Source organism: Bubalus kerabau, chromosome 6 (genome assembly GCF_029407905.1).
Source record: "Bubalus kerabau isolate K-KA32 ecotype Philippines breed swamp buffalo chromosome 6, PCC_UOA_SB_1v2, whole genome shotgun sequence".
NCBI classification, from domain to species: domain Eukaryota; kingdom Metazoa; phylum Chordata; class Mammalia; order Artiodactyla; family Bovidae; genus Bubalus; species Bubalus kerabau.
This window is the reverse complement of record NC_073629.1, coordinates 46,893,163-46,912,880: the sequence shown is the minus strand read 5'-3', so window position 1 is coordinate 46,912,880 and position 19,718 is coordinate 46,893,163. Positions and strand designations below refer to the sequence as shown.

Here is a 19,718-nt window from a genome sequence, read left to right as displayed (position 1 = left end):
AAGACAGATTCATCAGTAAGATAGGTATTCATTTCTATGGTCAGTAAAGCCAGGGATTACTTCTTTCAAATTCTTTTTTGAAAGGCATTCGTGCCCGAAGTTGGGAGCAGAGGTTCATGAATTAGATGCCCAGGATTTCAATCCTGATGCTACCCTTTATGTGCTGTGTGGCCCTGCCACATTACTTACACTGGGTTCTCCCCTTTGTAAAACAGGAATTAATAATAGTCCATACACCATAGATTTGCAGTGTGGATTGCATGAGTTAGACCTTGAATCAGAACCTGGCAAACAGCAAGGCAGGTTTCATTGATTGTGTGAAAGTGAAAGTGCAGTTGCTCAGTTGTCTGACTCTGTTTTATCCCACAGACTATAGCCCACTAGGCTGCTCGGTCCATGGGATTCTCCAGGCAAGAATACTGAAGTGGGTTGCCATTCCCTTCTCCATGGGATCTTCCTGACCCAGAGATGAAACCCAGGTCCCCTGCATTGCAGACAGATTCTTTATGGTCTGAGCCACCAGGGAAGCCCAATCAGTGATTTTTACCTATTCTCAAATAACGTGGGAGACATTCAGGAAGCATATGTAATCCAGAACTTTCTGTCATTAGGTGATGGGCATGGAGACAGGAGATAATAATCTTCTTAATTCCACTGGAGGCCAAGCTGATGTGGTATACTTTTTTTTCCCTTCCCTCATTCCTGGGTACATACCTTGTTTATACAGGGTAGCAAATGTGCAAAAGGAAGTCATAGTCAGACATTTTGACATTTTTCATCTTCCAAACACCTACAGTAACATGTGGAAAGGCTTATTCTTACAAAATGATTAGTGAGCTCCAAAAATGCAATATTTTAAAAGGAGGTAGATTCCTTCCCAGGGCACAGGGAATTAGGAATAATATGTATATGTGCGTAGTATGTACTTCTAGACAAACATGTTTAGAATGGATTTGAGACATATTGAAGAAATCATGGCATCTGGTCCTATCACTTTATGGCAAACAGATGGAGAAACAGTGGAAATAGTGGCTGACTTTATTTTGGGGGGCTCCAAAATCACTGCAGATGGTAACTGAAGCCATGAAATTAAAAGACACTTACTCCTTGGAAGGAAAGTTATCACCAACCTAGACAGCATATTAAAAAGCAGAGACATTACTTTATCAATAGAGGTCCATCTAGTCAAGGCTACGGTTTTTCCAGTGGTTATGTACGGATGTGAAAGTTGGACTATAAAGAAAGCTGAGCACAGAAGAATTGATGCTTTTGAGCTGTGGTGTTGGAGAAGACTCCTGAGAGTCCCTTGGACTGCAAGCAGATCCAACCAGTACATCCTAAAGGAGATCAGTCCTGGGTGTTCATCGGAAGGATTGACGCTGAACCTGAAACTCCAATACTTTGGCCACGTGATGCGAAGAGCTGACTCATTTGAAAAGACCCTGATGCTGGGAAAGATGGAGGGCAGGAGGAGAAGGGGACAATAGAGAATGAGATGGTTGGATGGCATCACTGACTCAATGGACATGAGTTTGGGTAAAGTCCGGCAGTTGGTGATGGACAAGGAGGCCTGCGGTGCTGCGGTTCATGGGGTTGCAAAGAGTCGGACATAACTGAGTGAGTGAACTGTACTGAACTGAACTGAAAAAATCAGGCACATGAAACCTAAAACATTTGTGGTGCAAAGACAACAAAAAATCAGAATAAGGAACTGTGATTGGTTTTACAGGCAAGTAAAATGACCTAAAATGTAAGTTCTTAAGTTACAAAAAATCAAGAACTGCTTTACTGAGTCATATTCATAAATCACTCTGCTCCAGACCTTCTTAATCTGAATAGCACAAAAATCCATTTTGCATGAAGGCTTAATTCATCACATTACTCATTCATTCACTCATTCATTCATATCTTTATTAACCTGTCCAAAATATTTACTGAACCTATAATGTGTCAGAATGACATTAAACCTGGGTGTTCAATGTACAGTAAGTCACTCTAGCCATAGTTCCTTTGTCTGTAATGTAGATGTTTATCTTCCCCCTCAAAGCTGATTGAAGAGTGGATGCAATTCCATGCATAGAAAGACCTAGCACATTGCCTAGAATAATATGGGCACTAAGTAAAATAAACTCAAATTCTACTGTTCATTAAAAAACTCTTTATGAATTGATTATCTTGGTATACATACATACACATACATACATACATACATACATACATATTAGTGGTAAAGAATTTGCCTACCAATGCAGGATAGGTGGGCTTGAACCCTGGGTCAGGAAGATCCCCTGGAATACGAAATAGTAACCTACTCCAGTATTCTTTCCTTGGAAAATTCTATGGACAGAGTAACCTGGCAGGCTACAATCCATAGTGTTGCAAAAAGTCAGACATGACTGAGCACGCACACACACACACATATCTATACATCTATATATATCGGTAACTTTATAGCCACTTCAAAAATATAATTCCTTATTTACCATTAGGAAAACTGTACACTTCACTTTACCATGTCTATCATTTCTATTGAGAGAATAAATATCTAATACATTTTATACATGTTTAAGTTTTTAATTGTTTAAAATAAGCATGGCTCCCTTTGGAGGAAAACTTTTAATAAGAGTTTAATAATAAGAAATGGAGAAAATATCAGAATCACAGATATGAGTGGATGGACCAGGACTGGAAAGGTAAAGATCTCCTAAGAGCTAGAATTGTGTGTGCTTGTGTGCATTGTTAAGTTGCTTCAGTCATGTCAAACTCTTTGTGACCCCATGGATTGTAGCCCACCAGGCTCCTCTGTCCATGGGATTCTCCAGGCAAGAATACAGGGGTGGGATTATAAACCATTTATTTGTCTGAGGCAAGGTCATAGGATGAATAAAGAATGCTTATCTGTTCTGTGTAAGAATGCATCATTCACTACATCATGGAGCAAAGGAGAGAGAGGCAGAAAGAGTGAGAATGCTGAAAATATTTGTTTTCCTGGATCCAATCACGAAGTCAACTTTAACCTTGTATCATCAATTACATAGGGAATATACCTGTCTTAGTTTACAACACCAGAATTTTGGCAAAAGCTAGAAAGCTAAGAACTATCTTTCCATTTGTTTCTTCCTTAGAACCTCCATACAACGTATCTTCAGATGCTGCTCCGTGTGATCCTTATCTTTGGCATATGCATTTCTCTATCTCTACCATCATTTTCCTAATCTAAGATACAAAGCACTGATATTTCTTACTTGAACTATTTATTGTAGGAGATTTTAGCCTGTTTTCTCAAGTCTATTCTCATGCTCCTCTATTCTGTTCTCTCAAAATGAAAATATAGTCTTATCATATCCACCACTATCACCATTCAACTCACCACTTATTATTTGTGAGGTTATTTATCCAATATATCTCTACTTTACTAAATGGAAAGCTACTTGAGGACAGATAACATGTCTATTTTTATCACTGTATTTTCAGCATTTCACACAATTCTTGGTACATTGTGCTATGCTCAGTCATGTCTGACTTTCCCCAACCCCATGGACTGTAACCTGCCAGGACCCTCTGTCCATGGAATTTTCTGGCAAGAATACTGGAGCAGGTGGCCATTCCCTACTTCAGGAGATACTCCCAACCCAGGGATGGAACCCACGTCTTTTAGGCCTCCTGCATTGGCAGACAAATTCTTTACCACTGCACCACCTAGGAAGCCCTTGGACATGGTAGATACTCTAAAAATTTATTGAATGAATGAAAGTAGAGAACTATTTGGTGATTCAGGGAGTGCCAAATAGGCTGTCTAAAATCTATTTCTCCTAAATAAAAAGGCTATTCTCTAAAAGTTTGAGACAGTCAACAGTGAACAAGGAAAGAGGAATAGAGAACAGACACTAGAAGTGAAGAGAACTAACTGCTCCTGCATACACTGAAGCATAACTATAGGAAAGACAGGAATGGAATGCATACTATGGCGTTGCCATACAATATCTGGTGTATTCAAGAAGAGAAAAATCTTGGCAATTGAAAACTGGTAACAGAAATCACAGCTGATAGAGGACTAGAAATTTTACAAAAAAGACAAAAACATCTGCATGTTCTTTTTTGATGAGTGGTTAACATCCAGGAAATGTAACCAAATTTGCAACTTGATCTATCAAGACTTTTAAAGCTGTATATACCCAGGAACAACAGATAGAGAAAAATAAACACTCAAACCATTAACTCTAGAAAAAGTAAAATAGCAAATATTATAAGAAAAGAACTAAAGATATTCAAGGCATCTAACAGTGGTTAAAATTGACAGTCATTTTAAAGTTGATATCCCTTTTAACAAAACTTTTTTTTCAGAGTATATATTAATTAATCACATTGTTACTTGATAAATTGATTTTTTTGATGAAAGAACAAAACCATCATTAGCTCCAAACATGAGTGTCATTAAGATTTCTGCAACATAATTGACAACAAAACAGACTTCATGTTTGTGTAACATCTGTGATTCCCAACAAGAACCACCTCATGCGTTTGAGGGTGGGGGAGCCTAACAGTTCTCTGGGAATGTGGCTGCCAAATGATGGTAACAAAAGCCATAGAAGTTTCAATTTTGAATCAGTACTCCTAGGCTGTAAATGCTATGAGTTTGTTAAATCTATTTTCTTTGACTTATTTTTGTGGGGAGAGGGCAATATTTTCACCTCTAGTCAGACAACCCGATACATCGCCTTCCTAATGTTGCTCCCCTATTCCCAGCTGGAAGACTTAAACTGATTGTGCTTTAAAGATTACTTCTACCCCAGTGAGAAATGTGTAAAAACTGTCTCTGAAGTAGAAGTTGCCTTAATTTTACAGTCTTCTTAGAAGTGGTGCCTCTTATACCTTCCCTTGATTCCCCTTATTTATTATTCTCTCTCTTACCTTATCTTGAACTCTGCTGCCTCTGAGTCTTTAGTTCCTGAGTTCTTATTAGATTTCTGTCCAATCTTGCTTTTTTACCCCAAATTCAGCATCCTTTATTCCTGGGTCTTTCGTCCATTTTAACATCAAATTCAAGCCCTGTTTGCTAGTTCTTCCAAACGGAGGAGCCTGGTAGGCTGAAGTCCATGGGGTCGCTAAGAGTCGGACATGACTGAGCGACCTCACTTTCACTTCTCACTTTCATGCATTGGAGAAGGAAATGGCAACCCACTCCAGTATTCTTGCCTGGAGAATCCCAGGGACAGGGGAGCCTGGTGGGGGCCCATCTATGGGGTTTCACAGAGTCGGACACGACTGAAGCGACTTAGCAGCAGCAGTTGGATCCTATGACTAGACTCTCCATTTCTTTGTCAATATTTCTATTTTAATAATTATGGTTCCCAACTTTGTTTCCATTTCACACTGCTGATACCTATTTACTCTTCAACAACATATGCTTTACAAATTGTATGACATCACAGACTAAGTTCACAGTCTCTCCCTCACCTTACTCTCACATCCCTCTCTATAGGTCAAAGATATTTTTAGTTCATCTTTGTGCCCAAGTCAACAGACATATAGAAAACTCTCAAATTTACTGTGGTGTGACCATCTGAAAGTGATTCATAAAAAAACTTAGAAATGCTATTGCTGCTTTATTTCAGCATGATAAGTATAATAAAAACCATGCTAAGTTTAAAAACACATATTTCAATGTTCTTCCTGCAACTATTCACCAGGTGGTCCACCTATTTGTACAACATAATTATTTTATAAATGACATATACATGATTGTTATTATAGATAGCAACAATTGATATTTCCTGATCTAGAACTAACATCTCAGTTAGTTAGATTAGATTTAAAGGATGTTGCTTTCTCCTAAACATTTATAATTTTTAATAGAAAGCAATCATTTTTATATCATTAGCCAGCATTAATAACTAAAATTGAAAAACTCATAGAGAACCAGCTTAAGGCAAAATATTGGCCATTGTAGAAATGCCTCTTACAGATCTCCTATAGTTATCTACTTATCCAAGCACCCATGTCTATGCAAATGGCTGAGAATTAAAATCAAATAAAAAGTTAGGCAACATAATATAGTGTAAAGCAAATATTTCTTTTTAATCAGAGATACTTTTTCTCATAAACAAGTTGATAATCTATTTTAAAGCACTTCCAAAATTGTATCACCAAAAGGAAAATAAAAGAAGGCAGGCTAAGTAAAATGTGTTTGGGTAATATCGGATTTTAGTCGCTTTTGGCAGGAACTTATATCATGCAGCCATTTCTTGTCTTTCTTCCAGGAATGAGGTTATTTTACAGTGCAGTGATTTCCAAACCTATGATGTCTCAGGGATCAATCCACAGAGGCAAACCTAGCCTGGCCCATGTTTAACCAATCAGCTCACAGACCTCAGGTACAACTTTCCAGCCTAAACTTACATTGATCCATGCTGATTAAAGCAAAATTACACATCACGTTCAGGAACAAAGCAGCACTTTGCCACCCATGTTTCTTAGAGGAGGCTAGAGTCAGAAAGGGTGAGAGGAATCAAGAACCTGAAATACAGGAGGCCTCGTGTGCACACATCTAACCAGTATCAAAAAGGAAATTTAATTCAGCAGTGATCCTCACCTTAGATCCCCCAAGACATACCAGAGACAGCACTGTGGCTTCAGTTTGTTGTATTTTTACCATTGCTGGGGCTTCTATGTCTGTTTCTCTGTTAAGATTTCTCATATTCCCAAATGCCTTCATTTCACTCTCTGGGGTATATAGGAAGTGCCATGACTAGTCAGCTGTTTTGGCTTTAAAAGTAGTATCTTTATACTGTCCTCTCCACAGACATGCCATGGGAACCAGATGGAGGCAGAGCTTTGGTCATTGTTCCCTAGACCTTGTACGGCAAATGAGATAGAAGGTCTGTTAGCCCAGCTGCTGGAAAAGGTTTTATTTCCCAAGGGAAAGGATAGCACATCTGGGGCAATGCGGTCCTCATACTCAGTTTTGGATTCTCTTCCTGGTGACAGACATCTGCTCTCTGGCAAGGGAAAGAGCAATAATCTGTGTTTTATGAAAAATGTTGGCATGTTGTAACAGAAAAAAATCTTTTTTTTTTCTTTTTTAAACAGAAAAATACAGAGTTTATGCAAAATTAAATTTGGACACAGAACAGATCATGAGGGAAATATCAAAATCTTGCTCTAGGTGATATTAATATAAATCAGTACTTATTTAAGATCACTGAACATATAAGATTTAGCAATTTTAAATCTGTTTGTTTTGCCTAGCTAAATCATCATAAAAGCAGGACTGTATATGTATTTCCTGATGGTAACTGTTAAGATTGAGTTGAATATTCCAGTGTTCACAAATTCTATGTAGAGAATATATGTAAACAAATGGATGGGGTTGTGAGAAAGCAAGACATAGCAAGTGATGAGAGTGGTGCACCATCTTTATTCAGGATTCTGCTCTGTCTGTAAAGTTAGAGCAGTTTTCCCTCCAATTATATACTATCATCTTGGAATTTTCCATTCAAAGGAATTGTTACTGAACTAGTTGTGCACTATTGAGCAATCACACCTATAATGAAGGCCAAATCATGGCTTGCAAACACTGAACGATGAGAATCCTCCAAGGGCAAGATAAACAACATCTTCGCAACTTCTTAGAATTTTCAGGTAAAGAAATCCAAACTCATTGACAGTGATTCAGTTTCTAGGTCACCACAGATTGAAATGAGAGTATGTATCTAGTTTCTATCTTTAACCTGTTCATTTATAACATATTATTTTTTCTTTATCATGGACAATTTAATTGATAATATATACCCAATTAATGAATTAGAGGTCATCCACCATAGAATTAGACAGGTGAATTTTACTTGAATAATTTCAGTTGAAAAGATATGAATTCCAGGTGGAGAGAATAATAGTATTTAAAAAGGTACAGAGTAGGAAGTTTCCAGGGCAACTGACTGACTCATTCAGTTGACTGGAGATCTGTTTACACCCAGATGACATAGTGGAAAATACTGGCCAGAACACTAGACGGGGGTCAATGACAAAAGCATTACAGGCGCTGGGCTCTGCTAGTTGGGTAGCTCAGACTAAGGCTATTTAGATCACTTTCCAGTCCCAAATTCCTGTCCTCAAATAAGGAGGTTGAATTGGGAAATCGTCAAGGTTCCTTTCAATTCTGAGAGTCTGTGCCACATCATTGACTCAAGGCAAAGAAGAAAACAGCTGGTACGAAAAATAAGAAAAAGCTTTAAAAATACATGCTTTCTGATGGCAAGGACAAAAAATCATCTTAAGGAGTTATGTAACTAGTATTATAAAGTCCTGTGGAACATGTTGCCTCCTGCTCTTCTTTTTTGCTATGTGGAAGATAAAATAGGAAGGTAGGAAGACAAGGCAACTTATCCCATACGCCATACCCTACTCCCTACTATTTTTCTTTTGGTAGCTGATGGAGGGTCTAAGAATTAAAAGTACTGCTGGCTGAAGAAAGCAATCTAGAGAATCTTCAATGTCAAGAACCAAGAAAATTAGCAAAAATCCTGGGAAGGCTTGGTTTCAATATTTTAAGGTTGAATCAGAGAGGTACATACTGATAAAATCCATATTGAGTGAGCACTTATCCTTGGTCAAATGTCTGCTGCTATTTACGTATACCACATAGAGGGTTAAAGGAGCCTAACGAAGCTCTAGTTCCTCACTGCCACATGTCAGTATAGGTCAAGTGTGGCCGTACCTTCTTTATTTCAAGAGATGAAGGAAGTAGATTTTTTTTTTTTTGTCAGCCACCTGTTTTTAAAATGTTGGTAATAATTTAAAAAATAAAACAAATACAATAACAATAGAAAGCTATTCAAGGCCTTTTCAGCTCCTGTGTGAATCTAGGTTAGGAGGTTCTATGAAGTGGAAGTAAAAATATTCAGCATAATTCCAAAAGGACGGAAGAAGAATATTTACTTAATGTCCTATGGACACTTAGCATTTTAGATAAGAAGACTGCAAAGAGGTGCCATTTCATCTGCACTTTATAGAATTTATTACAGTTCAAGTACCTTTATAAAGTAATATGCTGTCACAGAAATTAGTTTACATATATTGCACGTAGATGACTTTAAATTTGATTGTCAAGACATCAGAGCTCCCTCATTCCTGAGAGACAGAACACATACATAGAATGTTCAGGTGTGTTTGGGAGTTTAGAGCTTAATCCTGCTCTTAATTTTAAGTTAATAATGATAATATTTATACTAACATTCGAATACTGATTTCTTGGGAACTGTTCTCTGCGCCTTCCCTATATTCAGGCTTGCATGCTAACTAAAGCTCAGGCCTGGTAGCCACTGACAGATTCGTGACCTGGGAAACATGGAAGGTCAGGTTTTTTTGTTTCTTCTTTTTTAATTTGTTAAATGGAATGGAAACTCATCCTACTTCAGAGGATTTTTATGAACTGAAGAAAAGACAAAAAAAAAAAATTCATGTTGAAATATAACTCTGACTCTTTGGACTATATGCCACCCAAACTAGAAGGTCTTTTTACCTTTGCCTGAGCATCAAGTTTATTGGGTGAAACCACTAACTAAAATGGAAAAAATGTGATAGAAGAGCAGGCTGACATACTAAAAGCACAAGGGTTCTATTTTAACTATGTAAAGTACAAAACGTCTATTAAACCAAGGTTTTTTAAACAACTGCTAGTTAGATATTCATCAAATAAATAAAATATACCAAAAAAGTGAGCAGAACTGATTTGTGTTAAAAAAAAAAAAAGAAATTAAATAAATAAAACATTGACTTTCATGCAAGCCAGGTAAATGTTAATGCTTTTAAAAAGAATAACATAATATGCAATTTTTATTTCTTTAGTTGTTCTTATTTTACCAGTGGTCTTTATGAATAGTTTAAAAATGACATATTAGCTTGCTGCCTATAATGTTAGCATTTAAAGAATATTACAGCTGGAAGGGGATTTAGAGACCATCTAATTCAAATGCCATATTATAGAGATGGAAACTGATGCTTCAGGAGAGTAAGTGGCTTGATCAAGGTGACAAAGACGGTTGATGGAAAGAATAAAAAATGTTGTGCTGTCAGTGGGAAGTGACTGGAAAATGTAGCTAGTGGTTGGTAAGAATGTAACCAAGATGGGAGCTTTCCCAGAGATGTGAGATGTATATTAAACCAGTTTCTGAAAATCAAAAAAAAAAAAAAAAAATGAGATTGCCTTTAAACACTTAGCAAGTGTCCTCCTAAGTGTTTAAGATTTTATATGAAGTTTCACCATGCAGGGGATACACAATTCAAATTTCCGGGTCAGCTTGAGATTTTATTTATTTCTATAAATTCCATAAATATATATGACGTCTCTATGTCATAAAGGTTATAGCCTTTTCTATTCCTATATTTCACAACTTTTAGTCACTATGGAAACATATATAAAGAGTTTAAATTTACATGTATATGTTCAAATATATACAGCTAATTAAACTCAGGTGTAAAAGCAGTGTATTTCACTTAGTTGATTTGCAAAAAAATATTTGAGATAAAGAAGAAAAAAAATGTTTAGAGAGGAAAATGTACGGTATTACCATATTCTGCTTATACTCATCTTAAGGAGCTAAAATCATTATGATTTCTAGAAACACCAGAAATGGTGACAGTACAAAAGAGTGTTTCTAATGGAAAAATATTCTAGCCATGGAACTAATGTCAGTTTGAGTCACTGATGAAGCAAATATTTCTCAGGCTCTGGCGATACACATAGCTCTTTACTTGGCACAAAGGGAGCTTTTAGCAAACGGGATGCAGATCATACAATGATGAGGAAGACAAATTGGAATGGCTCCTCAGTCTCCCAACACTGGGTACAAATTCCCCATCCCACCAACTTGTGAGTGTTTAAGACCATAAACCTTAGGGAGGGAGGAAGAAACAATGGAAACAGGAGGCAGAGAAAAAGGAAATAGGAAGTAAAGGAGAAAATGAATAAGCCCCAGATGTCTTCGTGCCCACTCTAAAAATTCAGAGGTATAGTCAAGTTTTTTTTCCAATGTGCTAATGTTCTTCCTTCCTGATATCTGAAATATTGAACATGCATGTGTCCCAAGGCACAGTAATCATTTAAATTATGTTGCAGCAAACTAATTAAATTAGCTTTATTTTTCAATTATACAATGTACAAGAGAATATAATTCAAAAGAAAAATTCCAAAGTTGGCTAGTAGAATTGGTTATAGTTTTAGAGATTATAACTAATAAGAGAAATGGAAATGCTTCTAAGTTTCCTTCAGTCCAAGACATAATAGTTTTTGGGACATACGTGTTCCATGAGTTTTAGAAATCTTAATAACTGACTGAAAAATTTTAGCACTTGCATCCTCATTCAGCCAAAGGCTGTTTTATCCAGCTAAATAACTCTGGGGAGGATCCACCTAAGACATTTAACAGCTGGGTAAGTTTTGAGGTGTTCACAGAGCAAAAGTCCGCTCTAAAAAATAAACTTAAAGCTGGGTAACATTTTCAAAATAATTGTCATATTTGTGGGAAGAAATACATATGAAAATACATCTTTCTTTTAAAACTTAGTCAATAGATTCAAATTTTCCATAGCTGTTTTAATCCATGTAACTAAAAGATATTTGGGACAGGTGTAAAGAGAGAAACTCGACTCCCTCGGGCTTTGCTCCAGATGTCCTTTTAAGAATGTTCCTTGTTTTAACCAAGTTACCTATCATGACACACTAACTGCTGCCTAATCACATGACTTATAAAAATTATGATGTAGCATAATGATGTTTTCCCTCTACAGGTAATTCTGAGGCTTGTTCTGTTATCACACTGAATGATCTTCTGGATAATCTGCTGTGAGTGGAGTAGAGAGTATACTTGAACAACATTTGACTAGGCCACCTTCTCCTGCTGCTACAAAAGAATGGTTTCTTCCCAGTCACAAATCTATCCTGAATGTTAATTAAATATTTACAAGGTACTTTAAAATCCTCCCTGGAAAAAAAAAAAAAAATCCTCCCTGAATGCTAATCTGAAAATAGCAACCTACATTCATTTGAATAAGCAGAAATTTCTGCCTGTCCAAATTAAGCATCTCTGGCCTCAGTTTAATTCAGATAATTCTATGACTTGGGGGAGAAAAAAAAAAAAAGAACTGACTACCTACTATGTATAAGGTTCCATGTCAGATGTGGAAATAAAACTAAACTTTCTAGGACTAGGAAATTTGTCATAAATTACAACAATTTGTATTATTTAACTCACATCATTTCCCTCTGGGCTTGAAAGCTAAATTAGTTGCAAAATCCTCACCTTTTTAGCATTAAGCTTTTACATTGTTCCTTAACATATAACACTGTATCTAGTTACATAAAGATGCAGTATTTTCTACATATTAACACAGATTTCCACATTTTATTCATTAAGTTTCTGAAAGAGTTTTAACATGAAGGTTCCATTTATTGTATCAAAAAATAAAAATATCATCAAAGTCTTTTTGCAACTCCCAAAACACAGTTAGAGAATAATGATCATATGCTAAAAAATGTAAAATGCAATTTGTGCTGTGCCCCATTTACTACAAAATCACTACGAACAATGCATTTTGTACAGTATATTGCTCCAGGGAAAGTGGATCAGCATCAGGAATGAATAAAGAACATTGCATTTGAAATCAGCTAATTCTGCCTCAGCGCTTTTAAAAACTATTTGTTATGATATTACCTCCTGTCAAGCACATAATATGATATTTTCCTCAATAAAAACTAAACAGTTGCTGTAATTTCAGCTTCTCTAATTTTCTACTTTTTAAGCACTAAATATTTAAACAATACAGACCTGGAAATCTCAAGCCAGTCATCTGATCTTCCCATTTCCTGCCTAAAGTAGAGTAACTATCTGTACAGGGGCCTGCTCTGTCACAGACATACATAACGGCAGCTGTTGAGGTCCTTACCTGCCCACAAGCCAGGCCCATTCCTCTTTCTCCCATGCCATGCGGACACGATAAATTTAACTCCAGGGCATCTGCTCCAGAAGCCTTTAAGATGAGGAAGGAAAATGAAAAAAAAAAACACAAAGCTTTAATTGTGTACTAATAGGCTTTCACCACTGACAATACAACATAGGTCACATTTGACAAATTTTAACTACTCTGTTTTCTGCACCACGGCTATTGTATGAGGTGTATTCTGACTCTCTCAAATGAGGGTATCTATACAAGGATTATTCAGTTCAGTCGCTCAGTTGTGTCCGACGCTTTGCAACCCGATAGACTGAAGCTCGCCAGGCTTCCCTGTCCATCACCAACTCCCAGAGCCTACTCAAACTCATGTCCATTGCATCAGTGATGCCATCCAACCATTTCACCCTCTGTTGCCCCCTTCTCCTCTCACCTTCAATCTTTCCCAGCATCAGGGTCTTTTCCAGTGAGTTGGTTCTTTGCATCAGGTGGCCAAAGTATTGGAGCTTCAGCTTTAGCATCAGGCCTTCCAATGACTATTCAGGACTGATTTTGTTTAGGATTTACAGGTTGGATCTCCCTGCAGTCCAAGCAACTCTCAACAGTCTTCTCCAACACCACCATTCAAAAGCATCAATTTTGGGAACTCAGCTTTCATTATAGTCCAACTCTCACATTCATACGTGACTACTGGAAAAACCATAGCTTTGACTAGACAGACCTTTGCTGGCAAAGTAATGTCTCTGCTTTTTAATATGCTATCTAGGTTGGTCGTAGATTTTCTTCCAAGGAACAAGCGTCTTTTAATTTCATGGCTGGAATCACCATCTGCAGTGATTTTGGAGCCCCCCAAAATAAAGACTGCCACTGTTTCCATTGTTTCCCCATCTCTTTGCCATGAACTGATGGGACCGGATGCCATGATCTTAGTTTTCTGAATGTTGAGCTTTAAGCCAACTTTTTCACTCTTTTCTTTCACTTTCATCAAGAGGCTCTAGTTCTTTGCTTTCTGCATAACAGTGGTGTCATCTGCGTATCTGAGTTTATTGATATTTCTCCTGGCAATCTTGATTCCAGCTTTGTGATTCATCCAGCCCAGCATTTCTCATGATGTACTCTTCATATAAGTTAAATAAGTAAGATGAAAATATACAGCCTTGATATACTCCTTTTCCGATTTGGAACCAGTCTGTTGTTCCATGTCCAGTTCTAACTGTTGCTTCTTGACCTGCATACAGGTTTCTCAAGAGGTAGGTCAGGTGGTCTGGTCTTCCCATCTCTTTCAGAATTTTCCACAGTTTATTGTGATCCACACAGTCAAAGGCTTTGGCATAGCCAATAAAGCAAAAGTAGATGTTTTTCTGGAACTCTTTTGCTTTTTCCATGATCCAGCAGATGTTGGCAATTTGATCTCTGATTCCTCTGCCTTTTCTAAAACCAGCTTGAACATCTGGAAGTTCACGGTTCACATACTGTTGAAGCCTGGCTTGGAGAATTTTGAGCATCACTTTACTAGCATGTGAGATGAGTGCAATTGTGTTGTAGTTTGAACATTCTTTGGCATTGCCTTTCTTTGGAACTGGAAGGAAAACTGACCTTTTCTAGTCCTATAGCCACAGCTGAGTTTTCCAAATTTGCTGGCATATTGAGTGCAGCACTTTCACAGCATCATCTTTTAGGATTTGGAATAGCTCAACTGGAATTCCATCACCTCCACTAGCTTTGTTCGTAGTGATATTTCCTAAGGCCCATTTGACTTAGCATTCCAGGATATCTGGTTCTAGGTGAATGACCAGACCATAGTGGTTATCTGGGTCATAAAGATCTTTTTTGTACAGCTCTTCTGTGTATTCTTGCCACCTCTTCTTAATATTTTCTGCTTCTGTTAGGTCCATACCATTTCTGTCCTTTATTGAGCCTGTCTTTGAAATGTTCCCTTGGTATTTCTAATTTTCTTGAAGAGATCATGAGTCTTTCCCATTCTATTGTTTTCCTCGATTTCTTTGCACTGATCACTGAGGAAGGCTTTTTTATCTCTCCTTGCTATTCTTTGGAACTCTGCATTCGAACGGGTATATCTTTTTCCTCCTTTGCCTTTAGCTTCTCTTCTTTTCTCAGCTATTTGTACGGCCTCCTCAGACAGCCATTTTGCTTTTTTGCATTTCTTTTTTTGGGGGGTGGTCTTGAGCACCACCTCCTGTACAATGTCACAAACTTCCGTCCACAGTTCTTCATGCACTCTGTCTATCAAATATAATCCCTTGAATCTATTTGTCACTTCCACTGTAATATCGTAAGGGATTTCATTTAGGTCATACCTGAATGGTCTAGTGCTTTTCCCAACTTTCTTCAATTTAAGCCTGAATTTGGCAATAAGCAGTTCATGATCTGAGCCACAATCAGCTCCCGGTCTTGTTTTTGCTGACAGTATAGAGCTTCTCCACCTTTGACTGCAAAGAATATAATCAATCTGATTTCAGTATTGACCATCTAGTGATGTCCACATGTAGAGTCTTCTCTTGTGTTGTTTGAAGAGGGTGTTTGCTATGACCAGTGCATTCTCTTGGCAAAACTCTGTTAGCCTTTGCCCTGCTTCATTTTGTACTTCAAGGCCAAATTTGCCTGTTACTCCAGGTAGCTCTTCACTTCCTACTTTTGCATTCCAGTCCCCTATAATGAAGACAACATCTTTTTTGGGTGTTAGTTCTAGAAGGTCTTGTAGTTCTTCATAGGACCGTTCAACTTCAGCTTCTTCAGCATTACTGTTCGGGGCATGAAAGTGAAGTTGCTCAGTCGTGTCCGACTCTTTGGGACCTCATGGACTGTAGCCCCTAGGCTCCTTCCATCCATGGAATTTTTTAGGCAAGAGTACTGGAGTGGGTTGCCATTTCCTTCTCCAGGGGAATCTTCCCAACCCAGGGATCGAACACGGGTCTCCCACATTGCAGGCAGACACTTTACCGTCTGAGCCACCAGGGGCATAGAACTCGATTACCGTGATATTGAATGGTTTGCCTTAACAAACAGAGATCTTTCTGTCGTTTTGAGATTGCATCCAAGTGCTGCATTTCAGACTCTTTTGTTGACTATGATGGCTACTCCATTTCTTCTAAGGGATTCTTGCCCACAGCCATAGATATAATAGTCATCTGAGTTAAATTCACCTATTCCAGTCCATTTTAGTTCACTGATTCCTGAAATGTTGATGTTCACTCTTGCCATCTCCTGTTTGACCACTTCTGATTTGCCTTGATTCACGGACCTAACATTCCAGGTTCCTATACGTATTGCTCTTTACAGTATCAGATTTTACTTTCATCACCTGTCACATCCAAAACTGGGTGTTGTTTTTGCTTTGGCTTCGTCTCTTCATTCTTTCTGGAGTTGTTCCACCATTCTTCTCCAGTAGCATATTGGGCACCTACTGACCTGGGGAGTTCATCTCTCATTGTCATACCTTTTTGCCTTTTCACAGTGTTCACGGGGTTCTCAAGGCAAGACTCCTGAAGTAGTTTGCCATGCCATTCTCCAGTGGGCCACATTTTGTCCGAACTCTCCACAATTACCCATCCATCTTGGGAGGCCCTACACTGCATGGCTCATAGTTTCATTGAGCTAGACAGGGCTGTCAGAGAAGGCAATGGCACCCCACTCCAGTAGTCTTGACTGGAAAATCCCATGGACGGAGGACCCTGATGGGCCGCAGTCCATGGGGTCGCTAAGAGTTGGACACGACTGAGTGACTTCACTTTCCCTTTTCACTTTCATGCATTGGAGAAGGAAATGGCAACCCATTCCAGTGTTCTTGCTTGGAGAGTCCCAGGGATGGGGGAGCCTGGTGGGCTGCCATCTATGGGGTCGCACAGAGTCGGACACGACTGAAGCGACTTAGCAGCAGCAGCAGCAGACAGGGATGTGCTCCATGTGATCAGTTTTGTTAGTTTTCTGTGATTGTGGTTTTCATTCTCTCTGCCTTCTGACGGATAGGGAAAAGATCCTTATGGAAGTTTACTGATGGAAAAGACTGAGGGCAAAACTGGGTCCCATGGGCTGGGCCACGTTCAGTTCAGTTCAATCAGTTCAGTCGCTCAGTTGTGTCTGACTATTTGCGACCCCATGAATCGCATTATGCCAGGCCTCCTTGTCCATCACCGTCTCCCGGAGTTCACTCAAACTCACATCCATCGAGTCGGTGATGCCATCCAGCCATCTCATCTTCTGTCATCCCCTTTTCCTCCTGCCCCCAATACCTCCCAGCATCAGAGTCTTTTCCAATGAGTCAACTCTTCGCATGAGGTGGCCAAAGTACTGGAGTTTCAGCTTTAGCATCATTCCTTCCAAAGAACACCAAGGGCTGATCTCCTTTAGAATGGACTGGTTGGATCTCCTTGCAGTCCAAGGGACTCTCAAGAGTCTTATCCAACACCAGAGTTCAAAAGCATCAATTCTTCGGCATTCAGCTTTCTTCACAGTGCAACTCACATCCATACACAACCACTGGAGAAACCATAGCCTTGACTAGATGGACCTTTGTTGGCAAAATAATGTCTCTGCTTTTCAATATGCTATCTAGGTTGGTCATAACTTTTCTTCCAAGGAGTAAGTGTCCTTTAATTTCATGGCTGCAGTCACCATCTGCAGTGATTTTGGAGCCCCCCAAAATAAAGCCTGACACTGTTTCCACTGTTTCCCCATCTATTTCCCATGAAGTGATGGGACCAGATGCTATGATATTTGTTTTCTGAATGTTGGGCCATGAGTAAATCTTTAATCCAATTTTCCATTGATGGGCGGGGCTATGTTCCCTCCCTGTTGCTTGACCTGAGGGCAAACTCTGGTGGAGGTGATGAAGATAATGGCAACCTCCTTTAAAAGGTCCCATGCAAGCATTGCCGCACTCAGTGCCTCCAACCCTGAAGCAGGCTACCGCCAACCCATGTCTCCACCGGAGACTCCTGGACACTCATTGGCATGTCTGGGTCAGTTTCTTATGGGGTCACTGCTCCTTTCTCCTGGGTCCTTGTGCACACAAGGTTTTGTTTGTGCCCTCCAAGAGGGCGTATGCCATACCCAGGTCTGCTGCCCCCAGAGCCCCTGCAGCAGGCCACTGATGACCTGTACCCCTACAGGAGACATTCAGACACAGTTCTAATAACAAAAGCAAATACACATTGAGTGTTTATGACACTCGCTGCTCTCTGTGAGTTGTGTTTCTTATCTCTAACTCTCATCCTCCTTGGAATAATCAGGTACCAATTTTACAGATGAGGAGACTACGGCACAGGGAATTAAATGACCAGTATCAAGTGACACAACAGATTTTTAACTCAGGTCTGTTTGATATCATGTTGATTCTGCCCTATACAGCTTCTATTTTTATAGAAACAAATCTTACTAATTCTGGATAATTGGTACTGAAGGTACCAGGACAAAGAGAAATGTAGCAGGCTGGATGGAACAAATATAAATAAAATTTCAAATGTTCTTTTATCAATTAACTTTTATTATTTATTAATACTGCTTTCAAATGCTTCAGAGCATTCAAGCATGTTAATTACCCAAACTGGGAACACTATTCATTGTATTCTATGTTGCTTTAAAAAAACTCAAGTGGAAAATAAGATTGTGGTAATAGTTCAAATTAAACCAAAATATATAAAAATAGTTTTTCTCCTCTCTCTTTCAATTTCATACCTCTAAAGTAATCTATGTTAACAATTTATGTGTAATTTTCTATTTTTCTATATATTAAAAAAAGTAAAGGACACATATAACACATGTATCAGGCTTATTTTTTCTTCTTGGTTTTGCTCTTTATATTTTCATTTTTTTCTTCTAGTTTTATTGAGATACAACTGACATACAACACTATATAAGTTTTTGGTGTATAGCGTAATGATTTAACTTTAATGCACCATGGAATGATTACCACAATAAGTTCAGAGCACATCCATCATCACATATAGACACAAGATAAAAGAAAAAAGTCCTTGTGATGAGAACTCTCAGGATTTTCTCTGTTACATACTGCAGTATTAATTATAGTAATAAAGTTGTACATTACATCCCTAATACATCCTTTGTTATAACCAGAAGTTTAGGCCTTTTGACTGCCTTCACCCAATAACTCTGGTAACCACAAACCTGATCTATTTTTCTATCAGTTCAGTTCAGTTCAGTTCAGTCCCTCAGTCGTGTTTGACTCTTTGCAACCCCATGAATCACAGCATGTCAGGCTTCCCTGTCCATCACCAACTCCCGGAGTTCACTAAGACTCACATCCATCGAGTCAGTGATGCCATCCAGCCATCTTATCCTCTGTCGTCCCCTTCTCCTCCTGCCCCTAATCCCTCCCAGCATCAGAGTCTTTTCCAATGAGTCAACTCTTCGCATGAGGTGGCCAGGTTACTGGAGTTTCAGCTTTAGCATCATTCCTTCCAAACACCCAGGGCTGATCTCTTTTAGAATGGACTGGTTGGATCTCCTTGCAGTCTAAGGGACTCTCAAGAGTCTTCTCCAACACCACAGTTCAAAAGCATCAATTCTTCAGCACTCAGCCTTCTTCACAGTCCAACTCTCATATCCATACATGACCACAGGAAAAACCATAGCCTTGACTAGACGAACCACTGTTGGCAAAGTAATGTCTCTGCTTTTGAATATGCTTTCTAGGTTGGTCATAACTTTCCTTCCAAGGAGTAAGCATCCTTTAATTTCATGGCTGCAGTCACCATCTGCAGTGATTTTGGAGCCCAAAAAAATAAAGCCTG

At 38.6% G+C, this 19,718-nt stretch overlaps 1 protein-coding gene across 1 annotated transcript in view; it reads right to left on the bottom strand.

Moving 5' to 3' along the window:
- Positions 1-19,718, bottom strand: part of DPYD (dihydropyrimidine dehydrogenase) — a 957,062-nt gene that overhangs the window by 325,395 nt on the left and 611,949 nt on the right. The window contains exon 16 of the mRNA XM_055585018.1: positions 12,943-13,026. Within this exon, the coding sequence (XP_055440993.1) occupies positions 12,943-13,026 (84 nt within the window). The remainder of the gene's footprint in view (positions 1-12,942; positions 13,027-19,718) is intronic.